Genomic DNA, 14,293 nt, shown 5'->3' with positions numbered 1-14,293 from the left:
GAGGTTCTTGGTGGAACGTATACTGAAGCAATGCAAAGATGTTCTTCACATTTATTTGGCAAGCGATGATTTCGACGCCTGATAGAGCAGGAAGGGAAATTTACAGAAAGGATAGCACTTTTTGATCCCTTAAAGGACTCCTCCATAAGAATCGTCTCTATACAGTGAAAGTTGAGTTCTTTATCGGCCGAAAGCCAGAGTGCAAATATATCACAATCAGAATAGCGAAGTAAACATTTGAACGAGTCTAAGTTAGGCACTAGACTACGGCAGTTCCACTGTACCACAGTGATCATATCTTCGACCTCGTTCGATGAATTATCCATCGAAAGATGCGATTGATGCAGGCCATGAAACAGTCAATTGCTTAAGATATGATTCTAATGTGGGAAACAAGGCAGAAACTAAGCTTCTAAGAGGGTCTTGTATGTTGAACATATTTAATTCCACAATGTCCAAAAAAGCTAGCAAAACCTCGTTCGGACCCTGGTTGGTGCTAACCCGGGAGAAATTCCCTGCGAAGTTGGACGTGAAAAAGGAGATGCCCTCCTCGCTTACCTATCCTGTGCTACTCATGTAAATTTCTCAACAATAATGTCCAACATAAGCTAGTCTATAGAACGTTTATTAGTAAATAACTTATTCACTTTAATTATATACGAAATGCTAACTGTAAACATGATTAATCAGCTTCCACTTACCGACATCATGGACTGTTGTGCCTCCACCTCGAAAATGCCTTTACTCTTCTCCTTCGTCGTTCTTCTGACAGTCCATAGCTTCCCCTTCGTCTTGAGGTTGAGAATGCTGCTCCTCTTGCTCCTCCATCTTCTCCTCCTCCTCCTTCTCCTCCTTCTCCTCCTCTTCCTCCTCCTCCTCCTCCTCCACTACTTCTTTCTCTTGCTCCACCGCCTCCTCCACTTTGTCCTCACCCCCCTTCTCCTCCTCCTGCTGCTGGGGCTGAACGCTTTCCTCTTGCTGGGGCTGAACGCTTTCCTCCTGCTGGGGCTGAACTCTTTCCTCCTGATGCTCATCCTCCCCAGCACCTTCCACCGGCTCCTCTTTGTGCTCTTCTTCTTCTTCTTCTTCTTGCACTTCCTCCTCTTCTTCCACTTCCTTCCGACCATTCTGCATTCTTTCGCGTGGTTCCGGCTGCCGCTCCACTCGCTCCTCCCTGAACAGCTCCCGGAACTCCTCGGTCAGCTGTGCGTACCGCTTCTGCAGGGATTTCTCCCGCTCGGTCTGCCTCATGACGTCCTCCGTCAGCGATTCCAACCGCTTCGGAATGGCCAAATCTTCCTGCGAGGCCAAAAATTTGAACGTCGACAGGGACAGATTGTTCTGCTCGATCTGTTCGTTCGTGTCCTGGAACTGTTTGATCAGCGCTTGAGCCCGCGCCTGGTAGCCTCCGGTGAGAATTTTCAGCTTCTTCTCGATCTTTCCGCAACGCTTCGCTTCTTTGGCCATGTGTTTCCGGTTGATTTCCAGTCGCTTCTCAGCCGATTCGATACGATCCTTCTTGCTGGCCAAATTGGCTCGGGTGTAACGGTTCTGGCTGGGAAGGTACAGGACCTGGGACAGACATTCCTGCCAGACCTGGGTGTAGCTCTCCAACGAAAGGTCCCCGTGGGCCATTCCGAATTTGACGACACCCATTTCCTCTTTGAGCAATTCCTTTGCGCCGTCCAAATCCGATTCGTCAATGTCCTCGTATGGGTGCTGTTCCAGGTAGGCCAGATGCTGTGACAAAGGATTCTTTTTGATTGGTGGAGCCTGCGGGTTGACGACCGGATTCCGGATGGCGTCGTAGTTGAGCATCTTGACCATTTCCTGTTTGACCAGTTCCTCTGCCCGTTGGAGCTCCGTCAGACCGTGCATTTCGTTGGGCGGGCGCAGTACGGTCATGTTGATGTCCAGAGGCCGTGGAAGGTCCCGTTGGATAACCAGCGATCGCAATGATAGTTCTTTGGCATCGCGAACACGTTGTTCCTGCTTCCGACGGGCGTCGACATCGGCTTGATCTGCGACCATGGATTCGCCGTCGGTTCCGTCGTCCATCGGCTCGGCGGTTTCATTGTCCGGAACTACAATTTCGTAGTCGTTTCTCGGGGTTGGCAGTGAAGCGAGTCCTTCCTTGAGAGATGATTTCAGCTGCTTCTGGTAGTTCTTGTAGGCCGCCGGAGTTTCCGTGACGGACATTGTCTCCTCTGCGTTGATGTTCAATTTGTCGCGAACGAAGTTTGGAGTTGCACCTGTCTGAACAGGAGTTGCCCCTGTCGGAACGAGTGCTCCGGAAGCAGGCGTTAGAAAACCTGCTGGTGTGGCTCCTCCATCAGGACCACGAGTCGATCGGAACGGAGTCGCCAAGACCGTATTTGGCGTTGCAACGACCATACTCTGTGGAAGTGCTCCGGAGAAATCCGACTGAATCAACGGAGTGTTGGTACCGCCCTTCAACGGTGTGTCCACATGAGTCAAAGCCATCATATTCTGTGCTTCCTGCAAGATACGATCCGTAACCGGAGCAGGAGTTCTGGGAGTGGCTGCCACCTGAGGAGTTATACTGTAGTCCGCCAGCAAAGCGTCCGTCGTTTCCACTCCCGATTCCGAAGCAACTTCCTTGGCGATTTCACTGGCCCGTCCCAGCTTTACAACTTGCTGTAATTCCTGGTCGGAAATCTGCGGTTCCGGAAGCACCAACTTTGAACGCTTCTTCGCCGGTTCCTGATTCTGCAACATCGCCAACGGGACATCATTCTCCTTCTTCTGCTTCAGCTTTTCTTTATCCTTCTTCCGCTCCCTGGCTTCCTTCTCTGTTCTTAGCTCCCCATCTAACTGCTGTTGCCTCAAACTCGAAAAATCCGCTGCAATCGGAACCACAAACTCCTCCGACGTATTGTAGAAACCCGGCGCCGGTGTCTTCTCAAACGGAACCTCCGAGTTGTAATCAATTCCCTTCAACTTCCGCTTCCTATTACCCAAACCGATACCGGCCGCCCGCAATTCCCTTCTCTTCTGCAGCGCAGCCAATCTTCTTGCCTCTTCCAGCTGCTTCTCACGGGCCTTCCTCTTGGCCTTTTTGCCTTGAGTATTGGCCAACCTAGCTCTAGCTTCCGACAACATTTCCAACTCATCCTCGTCCATATCCTTCGGATCCGGACGGGCCGGTTTTGTCTCCGGATTTGGATCAATCTCACCGGGCTTCAACTTCCTCGGATCATCCATCGAGCCATCTTCTCCCTCCTCCTTCCTCTGAGCCTGGTCCAAAAGATACTCATATCGTTCCAAACATTGCGCCGCCGTTCGGCCAATGATCGGCGCAATCGTACGCCACTGTGTCGGCATTAGCTTGGCCAAATGCAGCAGCTTCTCGTCTTCCTCCCGGGACCACTCGGTCTTCTTGATGCTCGGATCCAACCATTCATACCAACGAGCCTTGCACTGCTTGGCCGATTTTCGGTGCAGCAAAGAAGCGATTCGGGACCACTGGTTTTTGCCATATTTCATCACCGCTGCCTTGAGGATTTCATCCTAAAAAAAAAAAACAAACACCGTAGAATAATCGATTTTCATCCAGCCAGACACCGCGAAACGATTGGAAAGCAGAGCACAAGCAACTTACCTCGGTGTTTCGCCAAACACCACCCTTTATCATAATACGCGGCATCGTGCGGCTGGTTGGTTTACAGTTCTCACTTTTGAACGCTAAATTAACTTGATTTACACTGGTTTTCTACTGAATTTTTCGGATTTTCTTCCGCTAAACCAATCCGACATGAGGAAAACGCAACTGAATGCGGCTTGTTTTGATGGAACTGTCAAAAATGCGTCTCCGAAGACGATGGATGGATTCGACCGAAAGTGCCCCGATTTGCTTGTGCCCATAAAGTTTGAGCGGCTGGAAGTTAATTACGTACACGGATAGAAATCTCCTGATACCTTTCGGCAAATTTCTATTGCTGATTGTTCATAAAATGTATAAGTCACCTAATAAGCAGGCGCCTTGCAAAAAGTTAATGAAGATCATGTGTCAAATGAAATGTATAAGCGGTTACACATACCTTGTATGCATTCTTATAGGACCTATGTGATTTTTGTCTTATGGAATGTATAAGGCTGATGTTTTGGCAAAAATGTATAAGTGAAACACATGTGAATTTTCCACCTTATCGAACGCGACGAATTGAAATCGTCGCTGACGAAATCGTCGCCGGAATCGTCGCGGGTGTATAAATGTTATGGGTTGTGTCGAGTTGACTGACAGCTGATGAACTTACCTGCATGCCAATCAAAATAAATAAATATTATAAATTGATGATTCACATCTTGCAAGGAAAATTGTGACGAATTACATTAATAAAAAAAAATCAGAAATATAATATATTATCACCATTAGTATCGCTACATTAGCAGTAAGTATGAATACTATTTTCATGAAAATTCCTCCTAAAAGTGACGTTATTGTTTCAGAAAATGTCCAACATTATTTGGCATAATGTACGATGACAACGCAGTCTCAATACTAAATATCATTGCATTTATGGATTCTTTTTTCTGGGACTATCAAGACAACGACTCTGCGAAATTTACGGTAAAAGCAAATCTACAATAAGTGCCTGGATTACATCGTACACAAGGGGTGGTCACTCTACACACTTGTTTTGCGCCAACTTTTTTCTCAGTGTACCTCAGTGTGCCGCAGCTGTACCGGCAGTGTCAAGAAGTCATTGAACTGACTTTTGATTGCTTGTGAATAATGCCTTGTTTGGCAACCCGGTATTTTAACAGCTCTTATACACTGAAACAAATCGACATGTACCGTTTACTGGATCCATCTGATAACATAGCAATGTCAGCAGAATTATTCATTCTATGTGATGATTGATAGATTCCATTGTATTATCACTTTAAAACTATGACTGCGATATGGAATGATTTCTATCGTAATTTCACATACTTTGTACTTGATAATACTTTGCTTCGAACGTGGTTAGCGAAGGTAAGAATTATATGAATATTGTCTGATATATTTCATGGTGAAAAACTGTTGATATGCCATGGGTGGGAACAGACATCTAGAAACTAATGGAAAATCATATAAGTTTGCATTATGAGAAAATTCAGTACAATATACCTGTTTTCATGATGAATATTGCTCACTAAAAGATATATCTTATAAGATAATCATGTATATTTTATTGATTTGCTTTTAAAGTTTTTTGACGTTTGTTGATATGTCGCGTGTAAACAGACATGTAGAAACTATTGGACTGTCATTTAACTTTGCAGTATAGGAAAACATGTATATCTCATATCTCATTGGAATAGGTTCCTTTGATTTTTGAGGTTTAAAGATTGTAAACAGATTCATCCCAATCATTATTGGCAAATCAAAGTTGGCACTCGTGGAGAATAGAAGAACTATGAGAGTGATGATGGTTTCAAAATTTTACACGGTGAGGTATACGAGTGCAATCTTAAAATGCTTTTATTTTGCAAATGGAGCATTTTATTTAAATCTGGTTGATGCTATGTTAGTAGAAAACATAAGGACTACTCAATAGACAAATAATACAGAAAAATTAATTTCTTTTCAGATTTTTAGGTGTACACATAGATTTGAGCTTTTCTACCACTGTAGCAGCAACCAGATTTAAATAAAATGTTCCATTTGCAAAATAAAAGCATTTTAAGATTGCATTCGTATACTTCCCCGTGGAAAATTTTGAAACCATCATCACTGTTATAGTTCTTCTATTCTCCACGAGTGCCAACTTTGATTTGCCAATATAGTCATATAGATTTACCTTTTAAGAAATCCAACAGCAAACATTTGTTTTGGCATGTTTGTCTGGGATGAATATCGCTCAAAATAAAATACATCTTACATGATTGCTCTTCATAAATTATTGAAACAATTTTCAACGATGTTATCGTACACTCATTAAAATGATTAGTTGATATTATTGATATTGTAAATATTGCTAACAACAATGATACTGTATTGAATAATCTTTGTTTGTTATTGTTTCATAAGATAAGGGGTTCCGGAAAAGAATGTATTGAGATTGAAAAAAAAATATTCTACTGCAATATTTACTTTGCTGTGATTCTAATTGTAAGCCTTCTACACGGCTAATTTAGATTCCAGCCCTAGTACTCGAACTTCATGAACCAGTTCCATCAACTCATATAATTTAGTCGTTGTTTTATTGCACACAGGCGCATTAAGAAAGATTTGAACAAACGACACCACCGAAACGGCACATAAATTTGTCAGTGCTATTTGTCTTCACTCTAGCAAAACGAGCACTACATTCCATGTCGGGAGAGCTGTTCTTACTTCATGCTAATTGAACGAGCTCAATCTTTAAGTCAGCCGTGGCCCAGTGGAATCGAGCGCAGAAACCGAAAGCATCACACCTCAACAGTTCTTGATCGAATCCCAAATCAGCTACAATAAAAAAAAGACACAACTGTGAAAGCTCCCACTGCCTGATGTTTATTTTTCGATTTATTTTTAGAAATTGATTAAATATATGTGTCAAAAGAAGAAGTAAATTTCATGTGATTTTCACATAAACTTTACTTCGATTGATTTATGACACATATATTATATTGTGGTAAAACGTAAAGCTTATGCTTATGGGTTTCAAATCCATTTCAGTTAATTATTATAATTTGACTGATTTTCATTTATCATATGACGATCATATAAAAGTTACCAAATTATCAGCATTGTAAATGTATCAGATATTCATATAGAATTTACCTGACACATTTTCAATCATATCATTTTCAATGGATTATCTTATAGCGCAAATTTATTAGATTTCCACATAACAGGAATATGTCAAATTGGTTCAGTGTACCTCGTTCTCATTACACTCTATAGCACGTGATATAGCGAGATGATATCGATATCACGTTGAGGTGTTCACATTTGCGATGGCTTGATATAGATTGTCATTTATGACAGCGAGAAAAAAATCAATTATGAAGCTGAAAAATCAATAAAATTTAATTTCTAATTCGCGAATACAATTTATTTGATGTTCCTAAATTTCCGTGGAAATTTGCCGGCATGGCGTTAACGATGAAGCAAAGCATACAAAGAGTTTTGTGATTTGAGATTTTTAGTAAAATACTGAAACTTCACTACGGTATTCGTGTCTATTATAGATAGCTACAAGATAATTTATTAGCAGCATCATAACAATACAAGATAAAAAAAATATGTGCATCAGATGCTGACGGAATAAGGACTTGGTCATACTGAGACTACCAGCGGATGCCATCGTGGTTTACCAGGATGTTGAATGACAGCTGTAATGCGATAAGCTTCACCAGATATGAACCAGCCGAAGACTGAAAGAATTTTTAACAAAGAAAGAATGAAAAGGATAAGCATCAACATCTTCATTGACCTCCTACAGATTGACCAGCGATATTCAAATCGCTTGGTGCCACTTGTTCGCCACTTCTGGCTCTACACCATTATTCAACCGAAAATTCACAGATAAGAAATCGTAATCGTGAAACAAGAGTAAACGTGATATTTCTGATGTTTTAATCTTCATATGAATAATGGTGTAATTTAAGTACTTCCTATAGGATATATCCAAGCGAGTAAACCCAAGGTCAGCTCCGATAAATTCTCCGAATCAATTAATTGTCCCCATTACTCATAGACAAGACCTTCTTCGTCTACCGTCTCAATCGGCTACTACGGCAACTATGACCACTCCTTCTGCTTTTCTCCCCCACCAGTCATATACTTCATTAGATGCATGTTGCACGACTCGTTGCCTCACTTGAGAACTGCAAGTACAAAGAAAGCACGTAGGAAATAGCATCCCGCTTGCAGGAAAAACGTAGTATTACGTAGATTCTGCTGGTCGCGGAATCGATTGAAAAGTCTAATAAATTCGTTTATTATTCAGTTTCAAACTGGATTGGGTATCTTGGGTTGCTTGTTGTCTGAAAAAAGTCAGTTTGATCGTTGTTTATAAAATCTACCTCAGTATGAGGTTCGCACTGACAAAAACTTCGGTTTGGCACAGAGTTTGAACTGGTTCCAACCCCGATACAAAACCGAATTCGCTATAAGATAGGCAAGACCAATTTAAGCTCCCTTACAACGATTCCTGGTGAAAAGTAAAATCCCACAGAATAATGCACTCCATGACAAGAATCCCACTGACTTTAGCATCCGCTGCTTTGTGAGAACGTCTTGGAGAACGTACACTCCGGATTTGACATCGAGCTTTCCACTCCGGTATGCCACACCTTCACGACAGTCCTGCGGTCCCGTGATCAGTAGCCCATCATGAAACTTCGAAAAATCCAGATATTTCACCGTATCCGAGTGTGGGTGTAACAACGGCATGATTTTATACAAAGTTTAAAGTAAATAACTCCTACGATACAAAAATTAAAATACAACAAAATATCAACAAGGACAAAAAAACGACATTCTAAACTCAAGGATGTTGTACGCAGCATACTTCATCTTGGCACTGGATTTCTCCTGCAGTTGTTTGATCATTTAATTTGTCATACCGATAATAAGGCACACACACCTTTAAACCGGTTATCGATCTCGAGGAAGAGTTGGTTGTTGAAGTTTAATGAACCTCCAACGAATCTTCCGCGACCATCATTGCCATTGTCCATTGGGTAATGCCGGTGCCATCCTGTTTGCTCACCAATTATAAGGTCACGCGCTCTGTGAACTGCCATGCGGCACGGAAATCAGTAGGTATTTAATCAAAATCGATAAACATTTTTCCGAATTGTTTGTTTACCTTTTGTTATTCTCAGCAGAGCCACGGTGAAGACTTCGGAATTGTCTCACTGTCCTTCTTATGTACCTTCAGTGAGAATAGTTTGAGCATTTTCACCTACGAGTGGTTCCAATTGGCTGTTTTCGGAGGTGGATTTCACTTCCTACGTCTTCTGGTAAACTTCCTCACTACCTATTACTGGAGTTTTCTTTCCTTGCCGTTGTATTTAGTAGTTACTCAATCAATCAATCAATCAAGAAAGGCTTCGCGTTCGGATCTCGTTTTTCCTCTTCGTTCCTCTTTGGCAAGACCCGTCCGCCGCGGTGAAAAATAATTATTAACATATAAAGGTTGGTTACTTTTCTCGTGGTTCTAGAAGAAAAAATCTCAAATTAATGTTTTATTTCAAAGTTCGAGTAGTAGTAAACGTCATTTAAACTGCTCGAATGAAGTGGTTAATTAGTAGATCTTCGATAGTAAGGATCCTGCACGCGGAGGGTATGAGCTGGAAGAAACTGGAACGTCGCGCCGTGCAGATCCGTTATGCTAATATCTCAAAATATTGCGAGGAGTTATCATTTCAGTGGGATTTACCTAATTTAGTTTTTCTGGATGAAGTAGCTTTTGATAGCCACGATATGCTACGCAATAGGGGATATTGTCACGCTTATGTTAAATTCTCATTTGGTGATGGTCGAAGCGCGCCGCTCATAAGCGCGCTACAACCAACAATCAATACGAAACTAACGATTTTAAATTGGCTCACCACTTTAGTAGCCTATTGGTCCCAAGCAAACGATATTTTTAGAGATGAACTAGCCTAAGGCTAAAAATCTCTTAAATAAAGAATTAAAAAAAAAAAAACCAAGCAAACGATTAACGTACCCTATTCTAGTTGAAATTCTATTACTACACTATGTTTGTTTTGATTCGCTATGAAAGTTTGACAGATAACATCAGGGGTGTGTGGATTCATGCAGAACATGCAGGGGTGAGTGAAATAGCTTGGGACTGCTTGGGACCGGTGTTCTGGTACTGAGTGAGCCAAAAATAATAATGATTTTCTTGGGGACCCAGTGGTCTTAGAGTTACCTCTATGCTACAACCCCGCCCATAAGGATTATACACAGGTGTGTAACTTAGATAGTATTTCATGGCAGCGGCTTGAGGAGCGAATCCTGCATAAAGAGCCGCCGTGTGTTAAATCAATAGGCGCAGTCGTACGGCCATAAACAGAAAATATATGGTATAATCCCATTTTGAGAAATTATCCTGCCACGCACAATATGGGTTTGTTGGAAAAAAGCTAATTTTCCATGGCGATGCTTTACTCAGCTTCAAACATTATGACTGCACAAAAATCATGAGAAAGTGTGGTTATAAAGAAGGAGGAAAATTTGACCCTAAAGAGGTGATCTGAGGAAGGACTCCATGTATGACATCATTCTAGTTATTTCTATCACAGATACACGAAATAAATGAAATTTGTTTCAACAGCTTTTATTTTACAACATCAACATAACAAACAAATGACAATGACATCCGGAAATTTGAACGATCTGGTTCTTTCGAATACTATTTTATCTTTCTTCACATATGATCAACATCTTCTGCGGCTGTTACAGAGTTCGCCAGTGCTCGACTGAGCTCGTTTTCCACAGGTGCAAGTGAACGTTGCATTGAAGTCAGCATTTCGTTGTAGCTTTTAAGCTGTATTTCCATTCCCGATACCCGTTCTTCAATTTTTTTGGCCGCGGCTGTTAGGTGTATAGACTGTTCTCTGAGCTCTTGAATGTGAACTTCCATGGCACAAATTATAGTTTTAGCGAAAAATAGTTCTCGACGGTTTTCTTCCAGAATTGCTGAATCATCATTCGGTGGAGGTCTCAAGTGCGATTGAATGTCGTCTGGTGGATTCAGCTTCACATCGTCACGTTTGTATCCCGGTGCTGCTTCCACATGTTCCGCCCAGTTGTTCCACACGAATGAATTTGCTGATACTTCTGGATGCATTCTCTTTAGCTCGTTTATTAACCCTTGAAATGATTTGTTACTGCATGCTCCTGATCTGTCCGGGTCATCTGGGGCTTCTACACGAAACGAAAATCAATTATTTTATTCATGTGTTTCACTTATACATTTTTGCCAAAGCATCAGCCTTATAGATTCCATAAGACAAACCACATAGGTCCTATAAGAATGCATAAAAGGTATGTGTGACCGCTTATACATTTCATTTGACACATGATCTTCATTAACTTTTTGCAAGGCGTCTGCTTATTACTTGACTTATACATTTTATGAATAATCAGCAATAGAAATTTGCCAAAAGGTACACAGCAAAAAAAAAATGTAATATCGATCAATGTAATTCAAGCTGATGTACGAAATAATGATGTATTAGCAAAAAGCAGATACAATATTACATCAATGGATGTAATTTTGTTCGCAAAATCGATGTACATCGTACAACGTTACATTACACAACCGATGGATTGACCTGGTTGCAGCAGTTTGGATGTAATATTCAACAACTTTTTTTTCTGTGTATAAGGAAATTTCTATCCGTGTAGTTTCTGCACTAGATCGTACAGTTTTGGATTTGCCACCGCCAACGAATACACATGAAGGTAAACATCAATAACCTTGCATCTCCATCTTATCATTACATCCGGTTTTTCCTGCAAATCAGATACTCGATATGTGCGTTTGCGTTGAAGGTCCTTGAACAGCACAAATTTATCCATGTCTTCCCTAATAAACAAATACCATAAACGAACTGTATCCCTGATAGGTAAACTATCCCACAAATGTTATGGATGATACCCCGAACACGTCGTTAAGCTCTCTTTTATGGTTATTTTTATTAGGGTTTGAACTCAGGATCCGCTCCTTCAGTCCACTTAACTCGTTTCAAACTTTGGTCATCATAAACAGTTACCTCCCGGCGAATGTGACTCCTCGTGTGACTCCTAATAGCCTCCCAAGTTTGCTCCAACACCTCCTCGGGTGAATTGCCAAAAACATGACATTCCCTGGTAATCACCTTCGCATCCGCTTTACCTTTGTCGTGATGTTGTCCTCGAAAATCCTTCTTGTAGCAGGAAATAATCAAATGAAACGTACATTCCTCCAATCGTTTACGTTTCGGTACCGGCAAAACACTTGAAGGATGGTCAGCTTCCGGCTCTTGCTCAGGTTCTGCAGGTTCTGTCTCGTCGTAGTCTGGGAACTTATCAATGTTCCCAATAGGATCGTCTTCGTCAAGGAACTCAGCTGCATAATCGGCATCGGAAGCATCCAGCTCCAGGTTTATGCTGCAGTATGAAAGCTGAAAGTGAAAATAAACTTCGTAAATATATATGAAAATAACATTACTATCCGCATTTTCTTTACCGCTTCCATATCCTTGTTCGTAGTCACTTGATTTTTACAGTTTTGAAACAATTTATGAACCGACTAACGAAAATAAAATATCCATAAATACGAATGAAAATAAACACACTAACTCCAAAGAACCCATAGCTGGAAAATTTTCACCCATTTATGAAATGAGGTTTAACTCATTCAAAATGTTTTATGTTCTGCTCTTTTAATGAGTGCCTTTTACTAATTTATGAATAACTTTTACCTGTACATTTTACGAGTAACAGTTACTCATTAATTTGGTAAAATTTTGTTTATTTTATGAGCAAAGCCACTTTTTTAATTGCTGTAATTTTATCCATTAATGGGTTCTTTCGAGTTTACGTGATACCCCGGACAGACTATGACTTATCATGTAATATAGGCTGTCTTGCAATGAGCACTCATACATAGGATTTCCAGTGAAAACTAGATGTATGAGTGTTCATTGCAAGACAGCCTATATTACTAGAGTCGGTCTATAATGAGTCACGCCAAGAGAAAAACAGTTGAACTCGCATCACGGTTTTCGAAAGATTCCAATTCTTTTCACTTGGCAACAGAGGACTTCTACAACAACTTCAAATGACTTCTAGCGAGAGAAAAAATACTGCGGCTGCAGTAAATCATTATATCAGTGATTTTGTCAAATTATCTTAACAAAAAATAGTAGAAATTCTCATTAATAATCATTACCGAGCGTATCCCATGACAATTTAACGCTCACTGCGTGTTTATGCTCATTTCTTCGATTATATTTTATATTTTATTGCAATACCTTTCGTGAACCTTTCATAGCATCGTAATGTTTATTTACTTTGCACGATAGGTAGCCGCTTTGACAGTTCAATAGGTAGACTTGGCTTCACTCTTGGCGTGACTCATTATACACCGACTCTATATAATTACATGATATAAGCCATAGTCTGTCCGGGGTATGAGGAGAAAAAACCTTCTGTTTATTTATCAATCAGTTGTTGGAATAATACGTTTCACTAACACAAAGATTAAAACTCGTGCGCATTTTCATGCGACGTTTCTAGAACTGTCAAAAAGTGAGCGTCGCGTTTTGTTACCAATGAAACAGACATATCGACAGTGAGCATGCCGAAGGGCCTATACGCGATGATCGATTCTCTTCGTCGATTTTCTCTTTTGTTAATAACTCGCTAGATTTAACGTTTCTCGGTGCGTTTGCTGTTGCTTTTGATAGCCAATACAACCTGTTACTACTCTGCATTGAACAAATTCTAGAAAATTGTTTCGCTTAGCTGTAGCAATGCAAAGAGAAAATCGATGAAGAGAATCGATCATCGCATATTCGCCCTTATGAATGCTCACTGTCGAATATTGCTGATTGCATCTGAAACTGGTCTGCAAAAAGTGTGATAAAAGTGCACGTTTTGATGTCTTCGGAGCACTTATTGCTTGCATCATAAGGAATAAGTGCACCGAAGACACCAAGACGGTTAGACGTAAACTTGCAATTCTATCACACTTTCAAACAAGTGAAAACGCGTTTATTAGCGCAACCGTAACGGTCGTTGTCATTTGCGCGACTATTTTAACAGCGCACAGCGCTCTCATTTTAGTTTAGTCACTCTTCTCCACACCGGGCGCTGCTATCGCTATTATCAATTTACTTGCCTTTGTCCGTACCGGTAGTGAGCATTTTGACGATAGCAACGAATAGCAACCTTTCTCCCGCGCTGCTAAATTTGGTAGCGCGCTTCTCACCGAGAAGCCGACTGCTATTTTAGTTACTCGTATGGCAACCCCCGATACAGTAGCTGCGCTATGATGAGGGCTGCTAAAATGAGTTTAGCAGCGTACCGTTACGGTTACTCTTAGTCCAATTTGGTGTGAAATGCGCGAATGCGCAATATTTAAATTAACATAATTTTCATCATCCATCCAGACTATCAAACACCGTCATATGGGTTGGGGTTCATCCTTCCCGTCTTTGACGTCTGTCAGCCTTTGCCGGATGAACATATACGCTCGATGGCGCTCGGCCAAAAGGCAAGATACGAACGCCTAGCGGAGCGAGTGAAATGGAAACAATAATAACACCAACACCAATGCAACTTCTATACGGGACA

The 14,293-nt window shown here is 41.1% G+C and overlaps 2 protein-coding genes across 2 annotated transcripts; both read right to left on the bottom strand.

Annotated features, from left to right (window-relative positions):
- Positions 1-741: 741 nt before the first annotated feature.
- Positions 742-3,795, bottom strand: Cdc5 (cell division cycle protein 21). Its single transcript, XM_065218783.1, has 4 exons — positions 3,623-3,795; positions 1,054-3,531; positions 967-1,002; positions 742-903 (listed from the first exon to the last, which is right to left on the bottom strand). The coding sequence occupies exons 1-4, from the start codon at positions 3,665-3,667 to the stop codon at positions 742-744; spliced, it is 2,721 nt and encodes a 906-aa protein (XP_065074855.1). The 5' UTR covers positions 3,668-3,795.
- A 6,581-nt stretch (positions 3,796-10,376) lies between these two features.
- On the bottom strand, positions 10,377-12,191 carry LOC135698804 (uncharacterized). Its single transcript, XM_065218937.1, has 4 exons — positions 12,183-12,191; positions 11,666-12,117; positions 11,363-11,540; positions 10,377-10,883 (listed from the first exon to the last, which is right to left on the bottom strand). Exons 1-4 carry the CDS (start codon positions 12,189-12,191, stop codon positions 10,377-10,379), a joined length of 1,146 nt encoding a protein of 381 aa, XP_065075009.1.
- Positions 12,192-14,293: the final 2,102 nt, after the last annotated feature.

The sequence above is a fragment of the Ochlerotatus camptorhynchus genome, unplaced genomic scaffold (genome assembly GCF_037179485.1).
Source record: "Ochlerotatus camptorhynchus isolate MF236.1 unplaced genomic scaffold, CSIRO-AGI_Acam_v1.1 ptg000094l, whole genome shotgun sequence".
Lineage (NCBI taxonomy): Eukaryota > Metazoa > Arthropoda > Insecta > Diptera > Culicidae > Ochlerotatus > Ochlerotatus camptorhynchus.
Note: the sequence above shows the minus strand (reverse complement) of the source record. Positions and strands in the feature narration are given on the sequence as shown.